This window comes from Heloderma suspectum, chromosome 2 (genome assembly GCF_057233095.1).
Source record: "Heloderma suspectum isolate Gila_16-S chromosome 2, 16-S_ref, whole genome shotgun sequence".
NCBI lineage: Eukaryota > Metazoa > Chordata > Lepidosauria > Squamata > Helodermatidae > Heloderma > Heloderma suspectum.
Genome location: NC_139459.1, coordinates 160,003,952 through 160,026,304, shown reverse-complemented (window position 1 = coordinate 160,026,304; position 22,353 = coordinate 160,003,952). Strand labels below are relative to the sequence as shown.

General features: G+C 45.3%; 1 protein-coding gene across 1 annotated transcript in view; it reads right to left on the bottom strand.

Annotated features, from left to right (window-relative positions):
* Window positions 1-22,353, bottom strand: part of CASQ2 (calsequestrin 2) — a 62,893-nt gene that overhangs the window by 6,863 nt on the left and 33,677 nt on the right. The window contains exons 9-10 of the mRNA XM_084829697.1: window positions 20,301-20,401; window positions 7,909-7,983 (exon numbers count right to left, since the gene is read on the bottom strand). Of these exons, the coding sequence (XP_084685823.1) occupies window positions 7,909-7,983; window positions 20,301-20,401 (176 nt within the window). The remainder of the gene's footprint in view (window positions 1-7,908; window positions 7,984-20,300; window positions 20,402-22,353) is intronic.

Here is a 22,353-nt window from a genome sequence, read left to right as displayed (position 1 = left end):
GGGCTTGCAGGAGCCAAGTCCCCCCATGCCTTTCTCTGCATGGAGATTTTTAAGGGGGTGGGAGGTGGATGATGTCATGGGAAGGGAGGGGCCTGGGGGCTGAGGCCCCACCCCCTGACATCATCCAGCCCACTGGCTTGGTCTGGGGAGGGGGACTGAACAAAAGTGGTTGCCTTCCTAGGTAATGCGGTGAATCCTCAGAAACACCATATCTCCAATATGAGTGCTAGAACTCAGTGCTAGAAACACCATATCTCCAATATGAGTGCTAGAACCCCCAAAACCCCTTATCTCTCAGATGTGGGATGCATACACATAACTATAATAACATAGAAGAGCCCTGCTGGATCAGACCACAGCCCTGCTGAGTCCAGCATTCTGTTTCTACAGTGGCTAACCAGATACCCATGGGAAGCCCTCAAGCAAGACATGAGTACAGTAATACCCTGCTGCTCACGCTCCCCAGGATATGGCAGGCTGGAGGTACTATACAGCCAGCATGACTAGTAGTCTGTGATAGCCTTATCCTCAATGAATTTGTCTAATCCTCTTTTAAAGCTATGCAAGTTGGTGGCCATCACTATGTCTGGTGGTGAAGAAGTACCTTTTATTAGTTCCAAATCTCCCACCATTCAGCTTCACTGGGTGACCCTAGGATCTAGTATTATAAGAGAGGGAGAAACACTTGAAGGAGGCATATAGAATCAAGTCATCACCATGGTTATGTGTATTGTATATGGAACTGAGGGAATAAGATAGTCCACTTGAGTGTGGTAGATGGTTGGAATTTGCTCTCTCTCTCTCTCTCTCTCTCTCTCTCTCTCATTTTCTCGCTACATTCATACTCTATTATGCATATGCATCTGTGTAAAACAAAGTATCTTTAAAATGTAATCCAGTATTGTAACAACATTATGTGGGATATCTGCTGAAGGAAATACAAAACTGCCATCTATAGTTTGGCGATTCTTCTAATCAGTTATAGCTCTCAACAGAATATCTGGGATCGAACTTGTATCTCTCCTGGTCATTAGGGTGATTTCTTCAGTGACTTATGTGCCTAAGAGCTGAAATAAATACTGCTTTTCAAATCAAGAGCAAGTTTAGGCAATCAACTGAATGAAGGAGATAAAAGTTTTTCCTCGAATACCGCACTTCAGACTGCATGAGAGGCGTTCTGTATTTGTGTACTCCTGCAGAGAAAAAAATCCCTGCACAAAGAAGACTAGCCCACAGAAGATACAGAAGGTTAGCCTGCTAGGGAGCAGGGTTCAGCCCCACCTGCTTCCTGACAGGCTATTTTTCAATGTGAAGAAAGTTTCTTTCAAAGGGCATCATTCAAGCATTCTATCCTTTGACTATAGCCATAAGTGGTTCAGTCCAGGGAAAGTTTGACAGCTTGATTCTTTTGACTGTATAAACATTTGTTGTTCAGTCGTTCAGTCGTGTCCGACTCTTCGTGACCCCATGGACCATAGCACGCCAGGCCTTCCTGTCCTGCGCTCTCTCCCGGAGTGTGCTCAAGTTCATATTCATTGCATCGGTTATGCTATCTAGCCATCTCATCCTCTGCCGTCCCCTTCTCCTTTTGCCTTCAGTCTTTCCCAGCATCAGGGTCTTTTCCAGGGAGTTTTCTCTTTGCATTAGGTGGCCAAAATATTGGAGCTTCAGCTTCAGTATCTGTCCTTCCAATGAGCACTCAGGGTTGATTTCCTTTAGGATTGACTGATTTGACTACCCAGCAGTCCAGGGGACTCGTAAGAGTCTTCTCCAGCACCACAGTTCGAAAGCATCAATGCTTCGGCACTCAGCCTTCCTTATAGTCCAGCTCTCACAGCCATACATTACTACTGGGAAAACCATAGCTTTGATTAGACGGACCTTTGACGGCAAGGTGATGTCTCTGCTTCTTACTATGCTGTCTAGGTTTGCCATAGCTTTCCTCCCAAGGAGCAAGCGTCTTTTAATGTCATGGCTACAGTCACCGTCTGCGGTGATCTTGGAGCCCAAGAAAGTAAAATCTGTCACTGCTTCCATTTCTTCCCCTTCTATATGCCAGGAAGTGATGGGGCCAGATGCCATGATCTTAGTTTTTTTAATGTTGAGTTTCAAACCAGCTTTTGCACTCTCCTCTTTCACCCTCAACAAGAGGCTCTTTAGATCCTCTTCGCTTTCTGCCATTAGGGTAGTATCGTCTGCATATCGGAGGTTGTTGATAATTCTCCTGGCAATCTTAATTCCGACCTGTGATTCATCCAACCCGGCGTTTCTCATGATGTACTCTGCATATAAGTTAAATAAGCAGGGTGACAATATGCAGCCTTGTCGTACTCCTTTCCCAATTTTGAACCACTCGGTTGTTCCATGTCTGGTTCTTACTGTTGCTTCTTGACCCTCGTACAAGTTTCTCAGGAGACAGGTAAGGTGGTCTGGTACTCCCATCACTTTAAGAATTTGCCACAGTTTGTTGTGATCCACACAATCAAAGGCTTTAGCGTAGTCAATGAAGCAGAAATAGACGTTTTTCTGGAATTCTCTTGCTTTCTCCATGATCCAGCGAACGTTGGCGATTTGATCTCTAGTTCCTCTGCCTCTTTGAAACCCAGCTTGTACTTCCGGTAGTTCTCGGTTCGCATACTGCTGAAGCCTAGCTTGTAGGATTTTGAGCATCACCTTGCTGGCATGTGAAATGAGCACAATTGTGCGGTAGTTTGAACACTCTTTGGCGTTGCCCTTCTTTGGAATTGGAATGTAAACTGACCTTTTCCAGTCTTGCGGCCATTGCTGAGTGTTCCAAATTTGTTGGCATATTGAATGCAGCACTTTAACAGCATCATCTTTTAGGATTTTAAATAGCTCAGCTGGAATACTGTCATCTCCACTAGCTTTGTTGTTAGTAATGCTTCCTAAGGCCCACTTGACTTCACTCTCGAGGATGTCCGGCTCAAGTTCAGTGGCCGCACTATCATGGCTATCAGGGACATTAAGATCTTTCCTGTATAGTTCTTCTGTGTATTCTTGCCACCTCTTCTTAATCTCATCTGCTTCTGTTAGGTCCCTGCCTTCTTTGTCCTTTATCATACCCGTCTTTGCACAAAACGTTCCCTTGAGATCTCCGATGTTCTTGAAGAGATCTCTAGTCTTTCCCATTCTGTTGTTTTCCTCGATTTCTTTGCATTGTTCATTTAAGAAGGCCTTCTTGTCTCTCCTTGCTATTCTCTAGAACTCTGCATTCAGTTGGATATATCTTCCCCTTTCTCCCTTGCTTTTCGCTTCCCTTCTTTCTTCAGCTACTTGTAAAGCCTCATCAGACAGCCACTTGGCTTTCTTGCATTTCTTTTTCTTTGGGATGGATTGAGTTGCTGCCTCCTGAACAATGTTACGGACCTCCGTCCATAGTTCCTCAGGCATTCCCAGGTCTAATCCCTGAAATCTATTTCTCACCTCCACTGTATATTCATAAGGAAAATGATTTAGGTCATACCTGAATGGTTGAGTGGTTTTCCCTACGTTCTTCAATTTAAGCTGAAATTTTGCAACAAGAAGCTCATGATATGAGCCACAGTCAGCTCCAGGTCTTGTTTTTACTGACTGTATAGAGCTTCTCCATCTTTGACTGCAAAGGACATAATCAATCTGATTTCGATATTGACCATCTGGTGATGTCCATGTGTAGAGTCACATCTTGTGCTGTTGGAAAAGAGTGTTTGCTATGATCAGCGTGTTCTCTTGGCAAAACTCTATTAGCCTTTGTCCTGCTTCATTTTGTGCACCAAGGCCATGCCTGCCTGTTATCCCGGTGATTTCTTGACTTCCTACTTTACCATTCCAATCCCCTATGATGAAGAGGACATCTTTTTTTCGTGTTAGTTCTACAAGGTGTTGTAGGTCTTCATAGAACTGATCAACCCCAGCTTCTTCGGCATCAGTGGTTGGGGCACAGACTTCAATTACTGTGATGTTGAATGGTTTGCCTTGGATTCGTACTGAGATCATTCTATCATTTTTAAGATTGTACCCCAGTACTGCTTTTCCCACCCTTTTGTTGACTATGAGTGCTACCCCATTTCTTCTAAGGGATTCTTGCCCACAGTAGTAGATATGATGGTAACCTGGATTAAATTCGCCCATGCCTGTCCATTTGAGTTCGCTGATTCCCAAGATGTCGATGTTCAATCTTGCCATCTCATGTTTGACCACCTCCAGCTTACCTTGACTCATTGATCTGACATTCCAGGTTCCTAAACAATATTGTTCTTTACAGCATCGGATTTTCTTTTCACCACCAGACACATCCACAGCTGAGTGTCCTTTCGGCTTTGGCCTAGCTGCTTCACTCTTTCTGGCGCTACTTGGAAATTCCCTCTGCTCTTCCCCAGTAGTATATTGGATACCTTCCAACCTGAGGGTCTCATCTTCTGGCGTCATCTCTTTTAGCCTTGTGATACGTTCCATGGGGTTTTCTTGGCAAGGATACTGGAGTGGGTTGCCATTTCCTTCTCCAGTGGACCACATTTTGTCAGAACTCTCTGCCATGACCTGTCCGTCTTGGGTGGCCCTGCACGGCATAGCTTATGGCTTCACTGAGTTACGCAAGCCCCTTCGCCACAACAAGGCAGTGATGTATAAAACATTAAGTAAGTCCTAATTTGGAAGCAATAGTGTTCCAAATGAAAAGGCATTTTAACATCAATTGTGAAAATGCAAATATACTTGTGAAAATAAGTTCTACTGAACTAAGTTGGACTTACTTTCCAAAATGTGTTTAGGATTAGGCTCACTGAAACTTGATCTTAAGGTTAACATCCCCATGACACCATCTAGCTGTGAGTCCTGAAAAACCTGGACTTTGTTCCTCTGTCTGACTGATTGCCACCTGGCCCGGGTGGGCAGGGCCGTGACTGACTCCGGCTAGGGGCTGTTCCTGTTGTTCCAGGTGCCTAGAGGCCAGGGGTTCTTTCTGTGGCCAATATTTAGTCTTGGGTATTTGCTATTTTGGTTATTATTTTTGTATTTCTATTGTTAGGTCCTAGTATGACTTATTCGTGGATTGTTCAGTATTAATGTATAATTATTCATATTTGTATGATTTTGTTGTCCTGTAATTGCTAGTAAATCTTGTAATGTTATATTTTATTATGTATAACTCTTCTGATGCTGTGAGCTGCTTTGAGCATGGTTTGCCATGGAAAAGTGGCATAGACATAAACAGAGGAGGAGGAAGAGGAGGAAAAACAGTTCTAAACGTTGGTGTCACTTTGCATAAAGTGTGCTGTCAAGAATTCTTTGACTGTTTTTGTTTTTAAAACTGATCTTCTATGTCAGGGAAGGGCAACCACTTTTGGTCTGGGGGCTGGATTACCCCACCAGATCAAGTCAGCAGGCTGGATAATATCAGGGGAGGGAGCCTCACCCCAAGCCCCACCTTCCCATTACATCATCCGTCCCACCCACTTTAAAAAAAAGTCTCTGTGCAGAGAGAGACATGAAGTTCATGCCTTTCTCTGCATGCAGAAAGATACTCAGTGGGGTCTTGCAAGAGCTGACTTCTGCTAGTCTTGGCCAAGTCGGGCTGCTCCTTCCTGCACTGCTTGAGTCCCAATCAGGGCGTGAGTGGCGTGGGAAGTGGTGCAGGGCCTGCGGAGGGTGCTCAATGGCCAGATTCAGCCCCAGCACCAGCCAGATTAGGCCCATAGGCCAGAGGTTGCCCTCCCCTGCTCTGGGCGATCAGTCAAATGTACCCATCCCCTCTCAGTTCCTGAAACAAAGCCTGAGCACAACAGAAACCAGACATGCTTTTCTGGTAAGACTTAATGCTCATAAGACTGAAACTGGAAGCAAAATGGAGTGGAAGGGCAAATTGCGCAAGGTAGACATGAGAGACTGAGCACCACTGGGATGAGGGGGATTGCGATGAGCAAGCCTTAGTTGCTGCTGTGGCAAAAACATGGAGAACACGTTTGTGTTAGAGCTCAAGTACAGTCACAATCACTCTAGTATGGCATGAAGCAGAACCCGCCCCCGCCCCGCCACACATCTGTTGGAGGAAAATGCCTAACATGTTCGAGGCGGGTTGATTCAAAGAAGCATGAACGGAAGGAAAGTGGCAGCCAGTGCTGCTCCGCAAATGCTTATGCCAAGGATGGGCACAAGAGTTCACACCTCGTAAGAATAGAAAGTTCTACAGCCATTCTCATGCTTCCTCTTGGACAAGGTAAAGAACACATTTGGACGAAGTTTTCCGTTTCTCCCACCATGCTCTAGAGTGAGGTGTAAAGCAACCTTTTTGTGAGTAGAAGATGTTTTATACAGAGCATCTCTGGACTCAGCCCTTCATTGCTTTTCTTCCCTCTCTGTGGAACAATTGTAGCCCCCATTTATTCCTCCAGCCAACTTTCTTGAGCACACAAACATAGTTTAAGAAGCTTTCTGCACTGTCCTAATGCTCTCCACCGAAAGAACTAGGCAACCGCCTATGGGTGGCTTGCTAATCCCACCCCTAGTCTCTGTCCAGGCCTCTGTATTCTGCAATACAGAATGCTGTGGAGACACCTACTGAACAGGTATAGCAAGGGCTATCTTGCTCCAGGCAGCCAGATTCATTGACCCGCGAACCCATGTTTTTTTAAACCCATGGTAACCCATGATTTGTTGCCCTACACAGAGTTTGTCTGGCAGATGATCAAACAAACAATCGTCTGTTTTCTCAATCCCTGGGTTGTTTGTTTCCCTCCTCCTTCACTTGCTCCCTTCTTGTATCCCAAATGCCTTTATGTTGCTGTAGAACTAGCATGTAGAGCAGCTGGGTTTTGTTTGTTTTTTGTTTTACCATTCTTGCCTTCCACCTCTGTAGCCTGGCAAAACAACTCATCAAGAACCCACCATTCCTGGTTCACACGTAATAACAACCCATGTCTTGAACAACCCAGAGTCCAAAACCCAACAACAAACCATGAGTTCTCTTTCTGAGTTCGTGGTTAGCAAACTATGGTTTGTTAGCATGGCTAGGTTCACACAACATGACAACCCAGAATTCAACAACCCATGCCATGGGATAGCATTATGTTTGAACTCAGTCAATGACTTTTTCCCCAATGCAACTTTGGAAGAAGTTTACATGAAGTGGTAAATGTTGTTAAGGGTTTCCTATCAGATTTCTGTGAAGAGGACAATCATTGTGGGTTGCTTTAAGGCAATACCTAGCCAGTGCAGTCCACTCACATTTAGATTACTGTAATGTGCTTTGTGCGGGGCTACCCTAGTGCTTGGTCCAGAAGCTGCAGCTGGCACAGAATGTAGCAGCCAAGATACTGAGTTGGGCGCCTGGCCGTCCACATATTACACCAGTGTTGAAGCAACTGCACTGGCTGCCTATTAGCTATTAGGCAGAGATTTTGTCTTTTTAGGTAGGGAAAACATTACTGTGTTGCCCTGTATGTAACGTACATCAAGTAAGATGTCTATTTAATAAAACTGGGGATAGGCATATCCATATTTCTTATAATGAAAATCAAATGTAGTTAGTAGGCTCAGAAATGCAAGGCAAATATCTTGTCTAATTTATTATGATTATCATATCTGAACTTTACACCACTTCATTGACTTTGTGAGCAGAAGGAAAGAATCTGTAATTGTGAAGTCACAGATTCCCCACCCACCCAACCCCACTGATTATCAAGCTATCTAAGCTGATAGCCCCATTACCAAAATGACCATCATCCGTACACAGCCATAGTCTCTGAAGCACAACTAGGCCTGGGCAGCAACCCCAGGGACTTCCTAGAAGCCCCATCTATTATGCAGTGAGATACTTGGTGAAAGGGCAAACAAATAAAGTCGGTTTCTTGACTTTGGGCGGGCCGCAGCTCAATTTGCTCCTCAGTTCCAAGGCTGTTGGGTGATACTCACATCTGTGACATTGACCACACCAATCTGTGGCTTGAATAGGTCGATCTTGAATGTTTTTTCCCAGTAGGTGATGAGCTGTAGGAGCAAAAGAAAATTGAAACACATTTATACATTGAATATTGTGAGCAGTATTCTTTGCAGCAGTACAAACATCCAGGTGCACCTAAATAAATAATTGGGTGTAACAAATGGGGTTGCTGAAGACAAGAGGGGAACACACGTGCACACTGTCCTCGTAAGACTTGAGCTGTTCCTTCCTCTTTCCCATTCAATATATTATTAATCCCCTTTCCTCCTTTTCTACAATAAGAGTTCCTTGAAAGGAAGGCTTAATTTGAGCCAAGCTCAGTACCAGAACCTCTTTCAGTGGTGGTACTGAACCTCTTTCCTCAACTCTAGAAGGAGGAGGAAGAGGGAGGAGGCGGTCTCCAAACCTATCCAGAGTGGTCCAAAGTCAGAGTATCCTAAAGAACAAATCCTCAGGCAAAGTGGACATTCTGCTACCAGCTAGAGTTGTTATCTGGCAGCATCTATGAGTGGACAGGGGGCCCATCTATACGGAGACACTTTCCAACGTGACTCAGTTTAAAACTGCCTTTTCATCAAATCAGATTTGCTCCTCCTGCAGCACACACAGGCAATTCAAGTGGCGAATACAAAGAAAGAAGAAGAAGAAAATAACCGCTTTTGCATGGCAGACTGCATGAGAGTTCGGGCATATGTGGGTGGAGTGTCGCAGCATCAATGAGCTTCCTTTTAAAAAACACACTCATTAACCCTTTTGCAAATGTGAGCTCCTCTGGATAAGCTAGGTTTAAAACAATAGGGTTCTCCACCCCATTCTCCACTCCATGCTGAGAAAGTGCAGTGGAAGTCAATGGGAATTACTTCTGAGGAGACATGTTAAGCAGGCTGTTCTCAGGGCAGAAGTGGAGATTTCAAAAGAAAAACAGTCATCCCAAAGGCTCATTTGAGGAAAAACAAAGCAGCTTTTAAAATCATTAATCCTTTTGCAACGTGCACTCCTCCGGATAGGCGCAGATGATGCAACTTTCCCTTCCTTCCATCAGCACTGCTCCCCTCAGTTGGCGCCAAAGCTGGTATCGCTAGATACAATAATCATAATAAATTGGGGGTCACACAGACTCCCAAAGCGCACTGAAGCCGGCATGATGGGGAAATCCATCACAAAACGACTTTGCAAAAATGTGGGTTTTATGGCATGAAAACCTGCCATTGCTGCAGAGAGGGGGGAATATCATGTGCCACAAACAACTGTCAGGTGCAGGAGCACCGGAGTAAATCCCCCATGTAGATGGGGACAGGGTGTCTGCCCTGCTCCCTTCTGCTAGCTCCTTTAAAATCCCCCAGTGTAAACCTACTTCAAAACTGAACAGGGGTTTGGCCCTTCTTGGACTCAAGGCAGCCTGGACAGGCTACGAGTCTGAGTGGAAGGTCAGGTCAATTCTTTTCCAGCTCAGAGTGATCCTCCCCAATCTGCTCGTTTTCATTTGTAGGGGGGTAGATAAGGATAAAATATCTCCCCCTCCCCGTCCTACACACACACTGAAAAAGCAGCTTGGGGAGGCTGATGTTGAGCTGGAAAAGGACCAGAGGGGGAGGGGCCAAAGTGCTTCCAGATGAGGGTTTTATCATGTAATTGCTCTGCCTCATTCACAGAATGTTACGGGCTGTTCTCCAGGCATAGTCAACTTCCATTTGTAACCTCCCATGTTTTCCCACCACTTCTTCCATCTTTTTTCACACCACAGAAAATACATTAAGATGAAATAACCGCACACAGAAGCACCCCTGGATTCAGTGCTGGTAGGCAGATGTCTGGGTTGCCTTTGGTAAAAGCAAGCAGCTGCTGGTTCTGCACTGCAGCACGTGAAGTGCAACACTGAGTTCAGAATTGCTCTCAGAAGAGCAGAAGGAACACAGAACTCTATCAGCAGCTAAGTGGCAAAGAAATGTACAGATTTTGTGGAAGTGGATTATCATTTCTAACTAGTGTTCAAGTTTGGGGATACTGGAGAAGTGGCAAGTCACAATTCCATTGGCAGGCTAGGGGAGGAAGCAATTTTCACTGATTTCCCACTCTTCCTGTGTCTCTGAAAATCTGTTCTGGAGGTTGGGGGACCTCCTGGAACAGAGTATGAAGTGGCACTGGGGGCTGAAACAGGGGGATCAGCAAAAATTGCCTCTATTGCTTCCTGCCAGCCAAAGTGCAACTCCATTCAGGAAGTGCTCCTGTTCGCAGGAGTGAACGCTGGATTCAAGCACAGTTTTGTGGAAGATCCTCATCTTTACTAACTGTTTTCTGGTGCTAGACAATTACTGTTTAAAGATACTGCTTTGTGGAAGACTCGCACAGAGTAATCCTAAAAGAGTGGGTGGGTGGGGATGAAGTAGCATTTAAAAATTATTATTGCTTTCCCTCCAGTTGGTTTCAACAGGAGGGGGAAATGTCTGTCCTAGGCTGAGGCTGCCTGGGGACCTAATTCTGGGGGCCCACAGGGAAGGGAGGGGTTCTGGATCCAACTGGTCCTACTGCTGCCTACCACTGGTGGGAACACTGTCAGTGGTATATTTATACCTATGGAACCTTCAATGGGCATAACTTGGGCCTCTGGGTGGATGTGCCCCATCACCACCAGCAGAGCTCCTCTGCCGCTGGAAGGGTGTCTCCACCCCATTCTAACCCCAGTTGGACAACCATCCAAGAGGTTTATGATTGCCCTATTATTGTTGTTTTCTGATGCTGTAGAATTACTATTTAAAGATATTGGTTCGTGGAAGACTCTTGTCTATTTATTACCTGTTTTCTTTAGCTATAAAATATTTTAAGATACTGTTTTTGGGGAGAATTTTATGTACTAATTACACACTATTTTCCAACACAACAGAGCTAATTACTGCTACTGTATTTCAAATTATTAAACGTAATTCTTAGTAGAAGGTTAACTTTTCATAGATGTCTATTTCCTTCTAACTGAACTAATGAATTTTATGGACCTTCTAATTTAACTTCCTAATACTGGAAGATATCTACTCAGCTAACTGAACTGAATAATTACTGTATGTTCTAATCTAACTCTTTGATACTGGAATATAATATCTTCTTAATATGCAATTAATTGTTTCTTTCTTAAAATAGTACTTTACTACTCTGATACAATACTGCTGAATACAAAATGTCATGGCAGTGATTCATATTTAACTAAAATTAAAAAATGATATTTTTTCTTCTTCTGATTAAGTATTCAATATTCAATAAATGAATTTCTGATTAATTAGAGTGTTTTGAGATTTTTGCTATAACTTATCATGACTGACTGGCAAATTAATTGTTGATGGATAAAGATCCATCCTGGTCAAATTGAATTGTGTCAAGATTGATACGGGGAGGACAGGAGGTTTATTTAAGTGTAATAATTTGGTGTTGAGGACCCCTAAGAAGATGGTTCTGGGGGATCTCAGCTTCCATGCCGAGGCAGCTCAGGACTTCATGGCCACCGTGACAACCGTGACAGGGCTGTCTCAACATGTCATTGGCCCAACACATCTAAAAGGATACATGCTTGATCTGGTTTTCTCAATTAGGCAGGAGGATGGTGATCTGAAAGTGGGAGAATTAACATCTATTCCCTTGTCATGGTCAGATCACTTCCTATTGAAGTTTAGACTCTTGGCGGCCTTTCCCTCTACAAGTGTGGGGGGAATATTAAAATGGTCTGCCCTCGGAGGCTAATGGATTCTGATGGATTCCAGAGGGCTCTGGGGGATTTTCCTGCTGGTATGTCTGGAGCGCCTATCGAAGCCCAGGTCGCTCTTTGGAATGCAGAGATGACTCAGGCAGTTTATATGATCGCACCCAAGAGCCCTCTCCCTCTGAGAACAGCCCAGCCTGCTCCTTAGCTGATGACATTGAACCAAGAAGGAAGACGGCTAGAATGCAGGTGGAGGAAGACTCATGCCGAGTTTGATCGAACACAGGTTAGAGTTCATTATCAAGCCTACTCTGTGGCAGTGAGGGTGGGAAACAGGGAGTTCTTTCCCTCCACCATTGCATCTTCTCAGTGTCATCAAGCTTTTCTGAGTGGTTTGTGGCCTGCTACAATCTCGGCGAGGGAGAAAAATGGTGGAACCCTCAGTAGCACGCTGTGATGGGTTCGCACGGCACCTTGAAGATAAAGTCACTAAAATCTGTCACAAATTAGGCACTGCAGTTAATGCAGTTCCATTAGTAGAGGTGCCCAGAACACCATCTGATCCAGTTTTATTGAATGACTTTCAGTTATTGAGGCCCGGGGATGCAGATGAGGTGCTTCACCAAGACGGCACACCACCTGTGCTTGACCCTTGCCCTTAATGGCTTATTTCATCTATTAAGAAGGGGATATCTGGCTGGGTCCAGGAGGTTGTAAACTCCTCCCTGAGAAAGCAAGTGGTGCCGCCGGCCACTTTAAAAAAGGCAGTAACAAGGCCACTCATGAAAAAGCCTAACTTGGACCTGGATGGCGTTAACAACTATAGGCCAGTAGCCAACATCCCTTTCGTGGGCAAGGTGCTTGAGCAGGTGGTTGCAGGACAACTCCAGGCATTCTTGAATGAAACTGATTATCTAGATCCATTTCAGGCCTGGTTTTGGAATGGAAGCTGCCTTGGTTGTCCTGTGGGATGACCTTTGCTGGGAGAGGGACAGGGGGAGTGTGACCTTGTTCATTCCCTTGGACCTCTCAGTGGCTTTCAGTACCATCCACCATGGTATCCTTCTGAATAGGTTGTCTGGGCTGGGAGTTGGAGGAACTCCACTGCAGTGGTTCCTCTCCTACCTGGATGGCCGATTCCAGAAGGTGGTGCTGGGGGATTATTGCTCTGTGACTTGGCAGCAATGTTATGGGGTTCCACAGGGCTCTGTTCTATCCCCATGCTGTTCAACATCTACATGAAACTGTTGGGGGAGGTTATCCAGTGGTGTGGGGCTGAGATGTCATCACTATGCAGATTATACCCAGCTCTCTCTATCCTTTTCATGAAATCCAGGTGAGGTAGTGGATGTTCTGAATCAGTGCCTGGGCATGGTAATGGACTGGATGAGGGCCATTAGAGACTCGATCCAGACAAGACTGTTAGTGGGTGGTATGTCTGCCTGGCTAAGTGATGTTCAGCCTGTACTGGAGGAGGTAGCATTCCCCCTAAAGGATCAGGTTTGTGGTTTGGGGGTGCTCTTGGATCCAGAATTGTCACTACAGGTGGACTGGGTGGCACAGATCACCTTTTATCAGCTTAGGCTGATATACCAACTACATCCTTGTCTGGACAGAGATAGCCTGTTTGGATTACTGCAATGTGTTATATGTGGGTCTGCCTTTGAAAAAAGTCTAGAAACTTCAGCTGGTCCAAAATAGGTCAGTGAGATTGTTAACGGGGACTGGCCAACATGATAATATTATGCCAGTACTTTTCCATCTGCACTGGCTGCCAGCCCATGTCCAGGCCCAATTCAAAGTGCTGGTATTAGCACTGAAAGCCCTAAACAGCTTGGGGCCAAGTTACCTGAAGTATCATCTCCTCCCATATGTACGTGCCTGGACCCTAGGATCATCTTCAGTAGTCCTTCTCCAGGAACCCCAGCCAAAGGAAGTGAGGTGGGTGACCACCAAGACAGTGGCCTTTTCTGCTGTGGCATCCTGGTTGTGGAATGAGCTTCCCAGAGAGGCTCGCTTGGGGCTTACATTGTGCTCTTTCTGGCCAGATGAAGACCTTTTTATTCTCCCAAGCATTTCAGTCTTTCAGTTCTGTTGTTTAAATCTGTTATTGCATTTTAAATCTCTGCATTGCTGCTAGGTTATGTTTTGGTTTTTCTGTTATACTGTAGTTTTAAACTTTTAATTTTTTTTATAATGTATCTTATTCTGTATTTTGTGGTTTTAATTGTTGTGAACCACCCAGAGACCCTTGGCTATGGGCCGGTATAGAAATGTAATTCATTCGCTCATTCGTTCGTTCATAAATAAATAAATAAATAAATAAGTTTTTATATCTTTTTTCCATCCCTGTGATAAGTGAAAGCTTAAAATGACCACAAAACTTAGAAAAAGAAAGGAGTGAGTATCTAACCCTGACTATTTGCCAGCAAAATGGAAACCACTGGCAGAAAGGTTTTCCCCTCCCTGCTGCAGCTGCCTCGGCCCCCCCAAATCTGCTCTGGAGGGTTGGGGGACCCTCTCAAGCAGATTTGGAAGGTGTGTGGGGAGCTGCAAAGGGCAGGGGAGCAAAGAGAAGTCTGTTTGCACATTATTGGATTTAAGCCAAGGAAAGTCAGGTGTTTACATTAGAGGAAATCAGGAGAAAAATCAGTTTAAAGTAGGGATGTACGAAAGTGACTTACCTTTCATGGATTATGTTGATGGTGGGGGGGGAGGCGTTCCGTCCCTCCCTCCGGAATCCTGGCCTGGGGGGGAGGCGCTCCATTCCTCCCCCCGGAATCCTCGAACGGCTGGCTGTGCTCTGCGGCAGCTCCGCGGAGCAGCCAGCCAGGCCCGGCCCGGCCAGGCCAGAGCCATCCGCAGCTGGATTTCCGGCCGCGGAGGGCTCTGGGTAAAAACAAAAACAAACAAACAAACAAAAACAACCGCGTACGCAAATGGCGGCGGCTACAGCCGCTGCCATTTGCATTCCTTCTTTTTGGCCGTCTTAATCTATGTAAATATTTACGTAGACTATGACGGCGAAAATAAAGGGGAATGCAAATAGCGTAGCGGGCGCTATTTGCATCCCTTTTTCATTCACCGTTTTAGCCTACGTAAATCTTTACGTAGGCTAAAATGGTGAATCAAAAAGGGACGCAAATAACAACTAAAGCTAAAATAACAACTAGACAGAGCTTGCTCATTTAAAAATATGTTGAAGCAACAATATCGGATCTGCAGTCTAAGATGCAATATTTGGAGGAACAATGAGAAATGTTGTAGACAAAAGCCAAAACTTTAATTTAAAAATTAGCAGAGTTGCAGAGAAGCTTGAAAGTGATAATTTGATTACTTATGTAGGTCTTTTGCTTCACTAGTTGGTTCTGAACGGGATTCTGTTCATATAGTGAATGTTTATATAAACTCTGCATATAATAAAAGGAAACATTTAGCCAGAATATTCTTGTGAGCTTTTTGGATAATGCTGAAGTAGTGGTGAAACCAGACAGAATTTGGCGTTTCAGATAGATGGAACTCAGGTATCTTTTATGCCAGATCTTTCCCCTATTCCTCTGCAGAAAAGAAAAAAGAAGAAAAGAAGATGGGAATAGCTTTTTTTTTTTTTTACAGAGTGGTTGAATAATGGGAGAATTCAGTAAAAGTCGGATTTACCCTTTAAGACTGCAATCCTACACACGCTTCTGGAAGTGTTCTACTGAACTTAACAGGGTTTATATCTCAGTAGACATGCATAGAACTGTACTGTAAGCTGATGTTTAGATTTAAACCGATGTGGCAAGGAAGTAAACAAGCATTGCTGTTTCTGTAGTCTCCAGCTACTCTGGAAAGAGGAGATATTAACTCCCCCTTCTTTTTGCAGTTTCTTTCCAGAGCACTTACTGCTGCAGTTACGGTGGTTCCCGGACGGTTCTTTTCAAAAAAGGGAAAGTTTCTTACTGTGAATTCCTGTTTTCTGCATCTTCTGGAAGGCATTCCAAAACCTTTAGGTTAGCCCCTCCCACTGGATGACAGGCAGGGTCCAATAAAAAAAATCCTCTCCAGGGGGAGGAGCTACCCAACCTTCCCAGACCGGACTGGAGAAGCCAGGAACTCCACCAACTGCATCTTCAAAAGGAACCACGAAAGTTATAACTTAGCTCCAAAAAAGAAGAGGCCACCAACTAACTTGACTCCAACTAACACAACACAACAGCAGAAACAAGGGAAGAGGGTTAAACAGGTTACAGGAAACTACCTACCACCCTCCACATATATGGTGGAGGCAGAAGCCTGCAAGGAATAAAATGGGTACACCAGTTACCAGGGCAGGTGAAACACCCTCCAGAAGATACAGAAAACAGAAATTCTCTGTAAGAAACTTCCCTTTCTCCTGTATCTTCTGGAGGGCACTCCAAGACCTTTGGGATGTGTCAAAGCAGTACTATCCCCTGAGAGGGATCTAGGTGTCCCAGTCACTGGACGTGAACCCTCTGCAAGACCCGTCTACCAAAAACAGCCTCCACTGAGGAGAAGATGTCTATCTTACCGTGTTTGGCAAAGGTATGCAGAGAGGCCCAAATGGCTGCTCTGCATATTTCACCCATAGAGGCATTACCTCTGAATGCCACTATTGTGGCTGCCCCCCTCAGGGAATGTGCTATAATTCCAGAGGGAGGGGACCTTCCCAGCAACTGGTAAGCTAAGACAATGCATTCCTTTAGTCATCTGGAAATGGTAGAAGATGAAACCTTCCTACCCAAAGAACAACTTTAGTGAAATACAAAGGCAGCCTCAGTTTTCCAGATAGACACCGTCCAATCCAGGTAAAAGCAAAGGGCTCTACTGGCATGCCTAATTTGTGCCAAACCTGTTCCTGGGAATGAACAGGCTTGGGACAAAAAAGAAGGCAGAACCACCTCCTGCTGCAGATGAAAAGCCTAGTTGACCCTTGGGAGAAAGGTGGGATCTGTTCTTAGCACCACCATGTCCTGATGAAAAATACAGAGTTGGGGGGTCCAAAGACAGCGCCCCCAATTCTGAAACTCTTCTAGCGGAAGCAACTGCCAGAAGAAAAATAGTTATTGAAGTCAATATTTTAAGAGAACAGGAGGCTAGCGGGTTGAAGGAAGAGGCTATGAGAGCCTTAGGACCCAATCCAAATTCCATGTGGGGAATCTATGAAAAGTATTATTTATTTATTTAAAACATCTGTATCCCACCTTATATCATTAAGATCTCAGGGCAGTGTACAGATAAAATACATTTAAACTGTATAAAACAATAAATAATTTAAACATCTAAAACATACTAAACCATTAAACAAGCTAATACCAATTTAAAAAATCTAAAACAATTAAACAGTTAAAACAATGTGCTACTTTAGGGAATGCATTTAGCCCTCAAAGGCTTGTTTAGCCCTCGAAGCCCATGTTTTTACTTAGTGCCAAAATGAAACCAATGTACACGCCAATCGGGCCTCCAAGGGGAGGGCATTCCACAACCAGGGTCCCACAGCAGAGAAGGCCCTCTCCCACATCCCACCACAGTGTATGTCTCGCACTGGTGGGACACAGGGGAGGTCCCCTCCAACAGATCTCAGCCCTTGGGCAGGCATATATAGGGAGAGGCACTCCCTCAAATACAGAGGTCCCAAACTGCTTAGGGCTTTAAATGTCATCACCAGAACCTTGAATTACAACTGGAAGCGTACTGGCAGCCAGTGCAATTCCATTAAAACTGGTGTTATATGATCTTTACAGGATGTTCCAGTCAGCAGTCTAGCTCCTGCATTTTGCACTAGTTGCAACTTCCAAGTTGTCTTCAAGGGCAGCCCCACATAAAGTGCATTGCAGTAGTCTAATCGGAAAGTTACCAGCACATGTACTACTGTGGCTAGGTTATCCCTGTCCAGGAAAGGCCATAGCTGGTGCATCAGCTGAAGCTGGCCCCAAGTACTCTGAGCCACGGAGTCCACCTGAGGCTCCAGTGACAGGAATGGATCTAGGAGTACTAGAAGCTACGCACCTGCTCCTTCATGGGAAGGGCAACCCCATCCAGGACAGGTTGCTCACCCAATTCCTGGACTCGGGAACCACCAATCCACAGAGCTTCCATCTTGCCAGGATTTAGCTTCAGTTTATTGGCCCTCATCCAGCCCATTACAGCCTCCAGGCACTGGTCCAGCACTTTCACCGCCTCAGCTGACTCCAACGACAAGGAAAAATAGAGCTGTGTATCATCAGCGTACTGGTGACACCCACCCCTAATGACCTCACCCAACTCCTGATGACTGCACCCAACAGCTTCATATAGATGTTGAACAGCATGGGGGATAGAACAGAACCCTGTGGCACCTCACAGCTTAATAGCCATGGGGTAGAACAGGAATTCCCTAATACCAGACTCTGGAATCGGTGCTGCAGGTAAGAGAGGAACCACTGTAGCACAGTGCCCTCCACTCCCATTCTGCAGAGCTGATCCAGTAAGATACCATGATCAATGGTATCAAAAGCCGCTGAGACAAATATCCAGGAAGATCAACAAGGTAGAACCCCCCCTGTCTCTCACCCAGAGTAGGTCATCAGTCAGAGCAACCAAGGTTGTTTCCGTGCTGTACCCTGGCCTGAAACCAGACTGAAATGGGTCCAGATAATCAGTTTTCTCTAAGAATGTCTGAAGCTGCCCAGCCACCACACGCTCAAGCACCTTGCCCCCAAACTGGATATTAGCGACGGGGTGATAGTTCTCACATACCTCTGGGTCCAGGGAGGTCCTCTTCAGGAGAGTGTGCGCTACAGCCTCTATCAAGGCAGCAGGCGCCACCCCCAACAGAGTGAAGCATTTATCACCCCCTGGACCCACCCAATCAATGGCCAACAATCCTGAATCGACATGTTCACTAACTCTGGGAACCACGGCCTTCTCAGCCAATGTGGCGCAATTAAACCCAGCAGAATGGAAAGGTTGATGGGATCTAGCCCTTTTCTCATCCTTATTGGAAGTGGGCAAGTCCTTGGTTTTATCTTTGGCTTCCACCAACACCTCATTTAGTGGCTCACCAAACAGCTTGTTACCAGAAAAGGCAGAACCAGCCAGCCTGGCCTGGGACCCAGGATCAACCTCCCACATCTTCAGCCAAATGTTTCTCCGGGCAACCACATTAACTGCCATAGCCCTGGATTCCAATTGAATTGCATCCAAGAAAGAGTCTGCTAGAAGGGCTGCAGACAGGGCAATTTTCTTAAGCCCATCCTTGATTGGTTTAGAGACCTTTTCCATCTCTGCAAGGTCCTTTGCCCACCTATACTGCTCGGCCAAAGACAGAATTGGAAACTGAGGCCCTAAAGGCCATAGCTGAGGCCTCAAAATTCCTTCGCAAAGCATCCCCCTCAGTAGGGATGATAGCAGGGGAGGCCAGAGCTGCCACTGGAGCATCCACCACTCATCCACCACTGGTTCTTTGAGAGAGTTCAAAACCACCTCTGGCAAAAAAATAAAGCTTGTTGGCCACCCGGAGGAAAGCTTTAGCCCTGGCTGGATTAGCCCATTCAACCCTCCGAACCTAGCCCATAAAGTCTGGAAAAGGAACCATGAGAGGCTTGGGATGACCCACCTTGGCCCCCTTTGGAGGAAGAACATGAGAGGGGGCAGTCTTGTCACCCATGTCTCCCAACTTCAAAACAGGAATGGCCTTGGTAAGTAAGGTTGGAAAAGCTCAAGAGGAAAAAGCCTCTCTAAAACCTCTTCCCAAAGTTCCCCCTCCTCCCTCCCTTCTGAATTTACTGAAACCTCTGAGTGTTCTGGCAAGAGGCAGAGGGCCTGTTCTCTGTGAGAAACCCTGCTGATGCCCTCCTTATTGCCCTGGAAGGGAGGAACATTTATGTCTCCTTTTCATTGGGCTTCCTCCTCTGAGAGAGTGTCTGGGGAGGCAGACCATCTGGAGGAACTGTGTAATGAGGAAGATGGAGGAGAGGGAGATCTGTGACCCCTCTTTCCTTTACTACATGTAGATCTGCTCCTTGAAGAGTAACTACGCTTCTTTCTCTACCCCTTGTGGTATTTATGGGCTCCAAAAGAGGAATAGGAGTGGCAGATTCCCTCCCCTTCTCCTGGATGTGGGATGGTAGATCTAACCAGCTGCCTAACCCATGCCAGAAAGTTGGGGTGGGCCAGATCCCCACTAAGATCAGGTGCTCCATGAACCAGGTAGGTGGGCTTCACAGAAAGACTCACCCCTGCCATTTCATCCACTGAGTCCACAGGCCACTGAGGAGAACACTGGGAAGAGTCATCCTTCAGCTATGGTACCATCTGCTTCCAGCTCTCCTGAGTCCCGGTTAGGGAAAGGTTAGAGCGAGTTTCATGTGATGTGAAAGAGGGAACGAAGCCCTGCGAAGAGGTCTTGTCAGTGAGATTAGAGGACAGCCTTTCTGGAGTTAGGAGTCCAGGGTCCTCGCTTCTAGAGTGGGTTCACATTGCTCTGTGGAGTGCTCCTTAGTCTATCTCCTCACACAATCCTTCTCTCTCACATGTCTTCCAGGAGCTGCTGCTGCCACAGACAGCAAAGTCAGGAGGATGAAGGAAAGGAGCAGCAACCTTCCCTCAGGTTTTGTGACCCAGTGAGGCAGCTTTGCATACAGAAATGTGCTAGAGAAGTTAGGATTAAGAAAAGACAATAATCCTCTGGCTACTTACCAGGGGAAAGTCGTCTGGGTCAATCCATACTATGCTCAAATCAGGATTGTCGGTGTTGTCTTTGGCAACCTGCTTGATAGCCTCCAGGAATTCAAAGCCATCTGAAATGAAATAAACACTGTTTGAGTTTTTCTCATGTCCACACTAGAAGAAGAATGCTCAGAGTTGTCATAGTCATAGGGTTGAGGATGGCGTATCTCAACCAAGTATGCCAGTGGAAGGAGCAGATTTCAGTGCACACTTTCTTAGAAGGCGGAAAACCAGAGGATTCCTGCCACTTAACTAGCTGTTGTGCCCTTTTTCACAGACTATTTTGTGGCTAGTATTTTTGAACTATCTGACTTAGCTATAAATACTATTCAGCCCACCAAAGATTTCCCTGGTAACGTCAAGGAAGGAAAGGTTTTCTGAGAAAGAACTGTGGCAGGCCAAATATATCCAGGAGCTTTATACTGCATATCCTCATTCTGGTCAAGAGGTTATCAAAATGTGTGCAAAGGTTTTAACAACAGGGTACATTATGTTTGACGTGAGAGAGAAAAAAGGAAGTGGGATGGTTTCAGCTTCATTTCAAATTAGGCCAGAATAAATTGTATCCATTGAAAAGAAGTGGGATGGTTCTAGGTCAGCCTGAAAAGAAGAGGAATGGAATCCTAGAACATAAGAAGAGCCCTGCTGGATCAGACCAAGGGTCCATCAAGTCCAGCATTCTGTTCACACAGTGGCCAAACAGCTGTCAACCAGGAAACCACAAGCAGGGCCCGAGTGCAACAGCACCCTCCAACCCATGTTCCCCAGCAACTGGTGCACATAGGCACACTGCCTCCTACCTCATTTCACTCCACTTCAACCCCTAGGGATTCAGATAAAAAAGGGTGGATTTGGGAGATGCTGAGAAAGGAAGGAGGAATGGCATTTGATCACCATGTGGATGTGGGGGGAAAATGATGGGTTAAAGACGACAGAAGAAGCTGAGTGGTGAGAATATTGAGGTGGGAAATTTAGGAAGTTTGTTTTAGACATGTTGAATCTGAGGTGCCTGAGAGACAGTTATTGGTTTAAATTTACTTAAAATATATCCACTGTCCCATCACATGTATTACTTGTATTTTAAAGTCCTCTTTCTCTCTACCCTCTATTCCCTCTCTTTTCTTCTAATTGTTTCCTCTGCATAGCAAAAGTTCATTATCATTTTCCTGTTCCCATCCAGGTGGGAAGTTGCCTGGCAATCCATTCCTCTCTTCTTCAGAGATTCAGGTTGCATGCAAACAAAGCATTACTTGAGCAGTGAAGCCCCTCTGGAAGTGCATTCACTGAGGTCTGTGCAAACAAAGGGTGTGAGTTAGGGAAAACCAGTTCAGCAGAAACTGGCTGTGCACAGGGTGGATTGGCTGGTGCCTGCCTCCCCCCAGCTCTCTGGAGCAGTTTTGCAATGTAAAAAAAAATTGTACTTTTTAAAAAAGGCAGTGAATTAACTTTTAATTGAATAAATGTCCATGCAGTGCTTTAAAAAATAAATACATGAATGAATGTATTCCTGCATTGAGCAGGGGGTTGGATTCGATGGCCTTGTAGGCCCCTTCCAACCCTGCTATTCTATGATTCTATGATTCTATGAATGAATAAGGGCAGACAGCTCAACTAAAGTCTGTATAGGAAAAAAAGCCACAATTTAAACTGTGTGGCCAAGAGGTCATGAAATACAAGATGTAAACTCCGTGACAGATTTAAATTTTAAATACTCAGTCTCATGTAAAGGAAGGGTGAGTTGACAACTACCTTTTCAAACACGAGTAGCTCATTCCTACATTAACTTCAGCAGTAAATTACTTCACAGTTGTATTTCCCATTTGTAAATGACTGCTGTCTTTGCTTTGTTCCCAGGGTGAAAAGAAAAGCATCACTGGCCAAAGTATGAATAGTACAGCAGTAGGCACACATCCAGCAGTAAACCAATGGGTGAAGTACCACTGTGAACACCTCCCAAATCTGATCACTTCAGGGTAGCAGAGTGTTACTAGGCTGAGAGACGTGTAAGTAAATTGTTTTTATT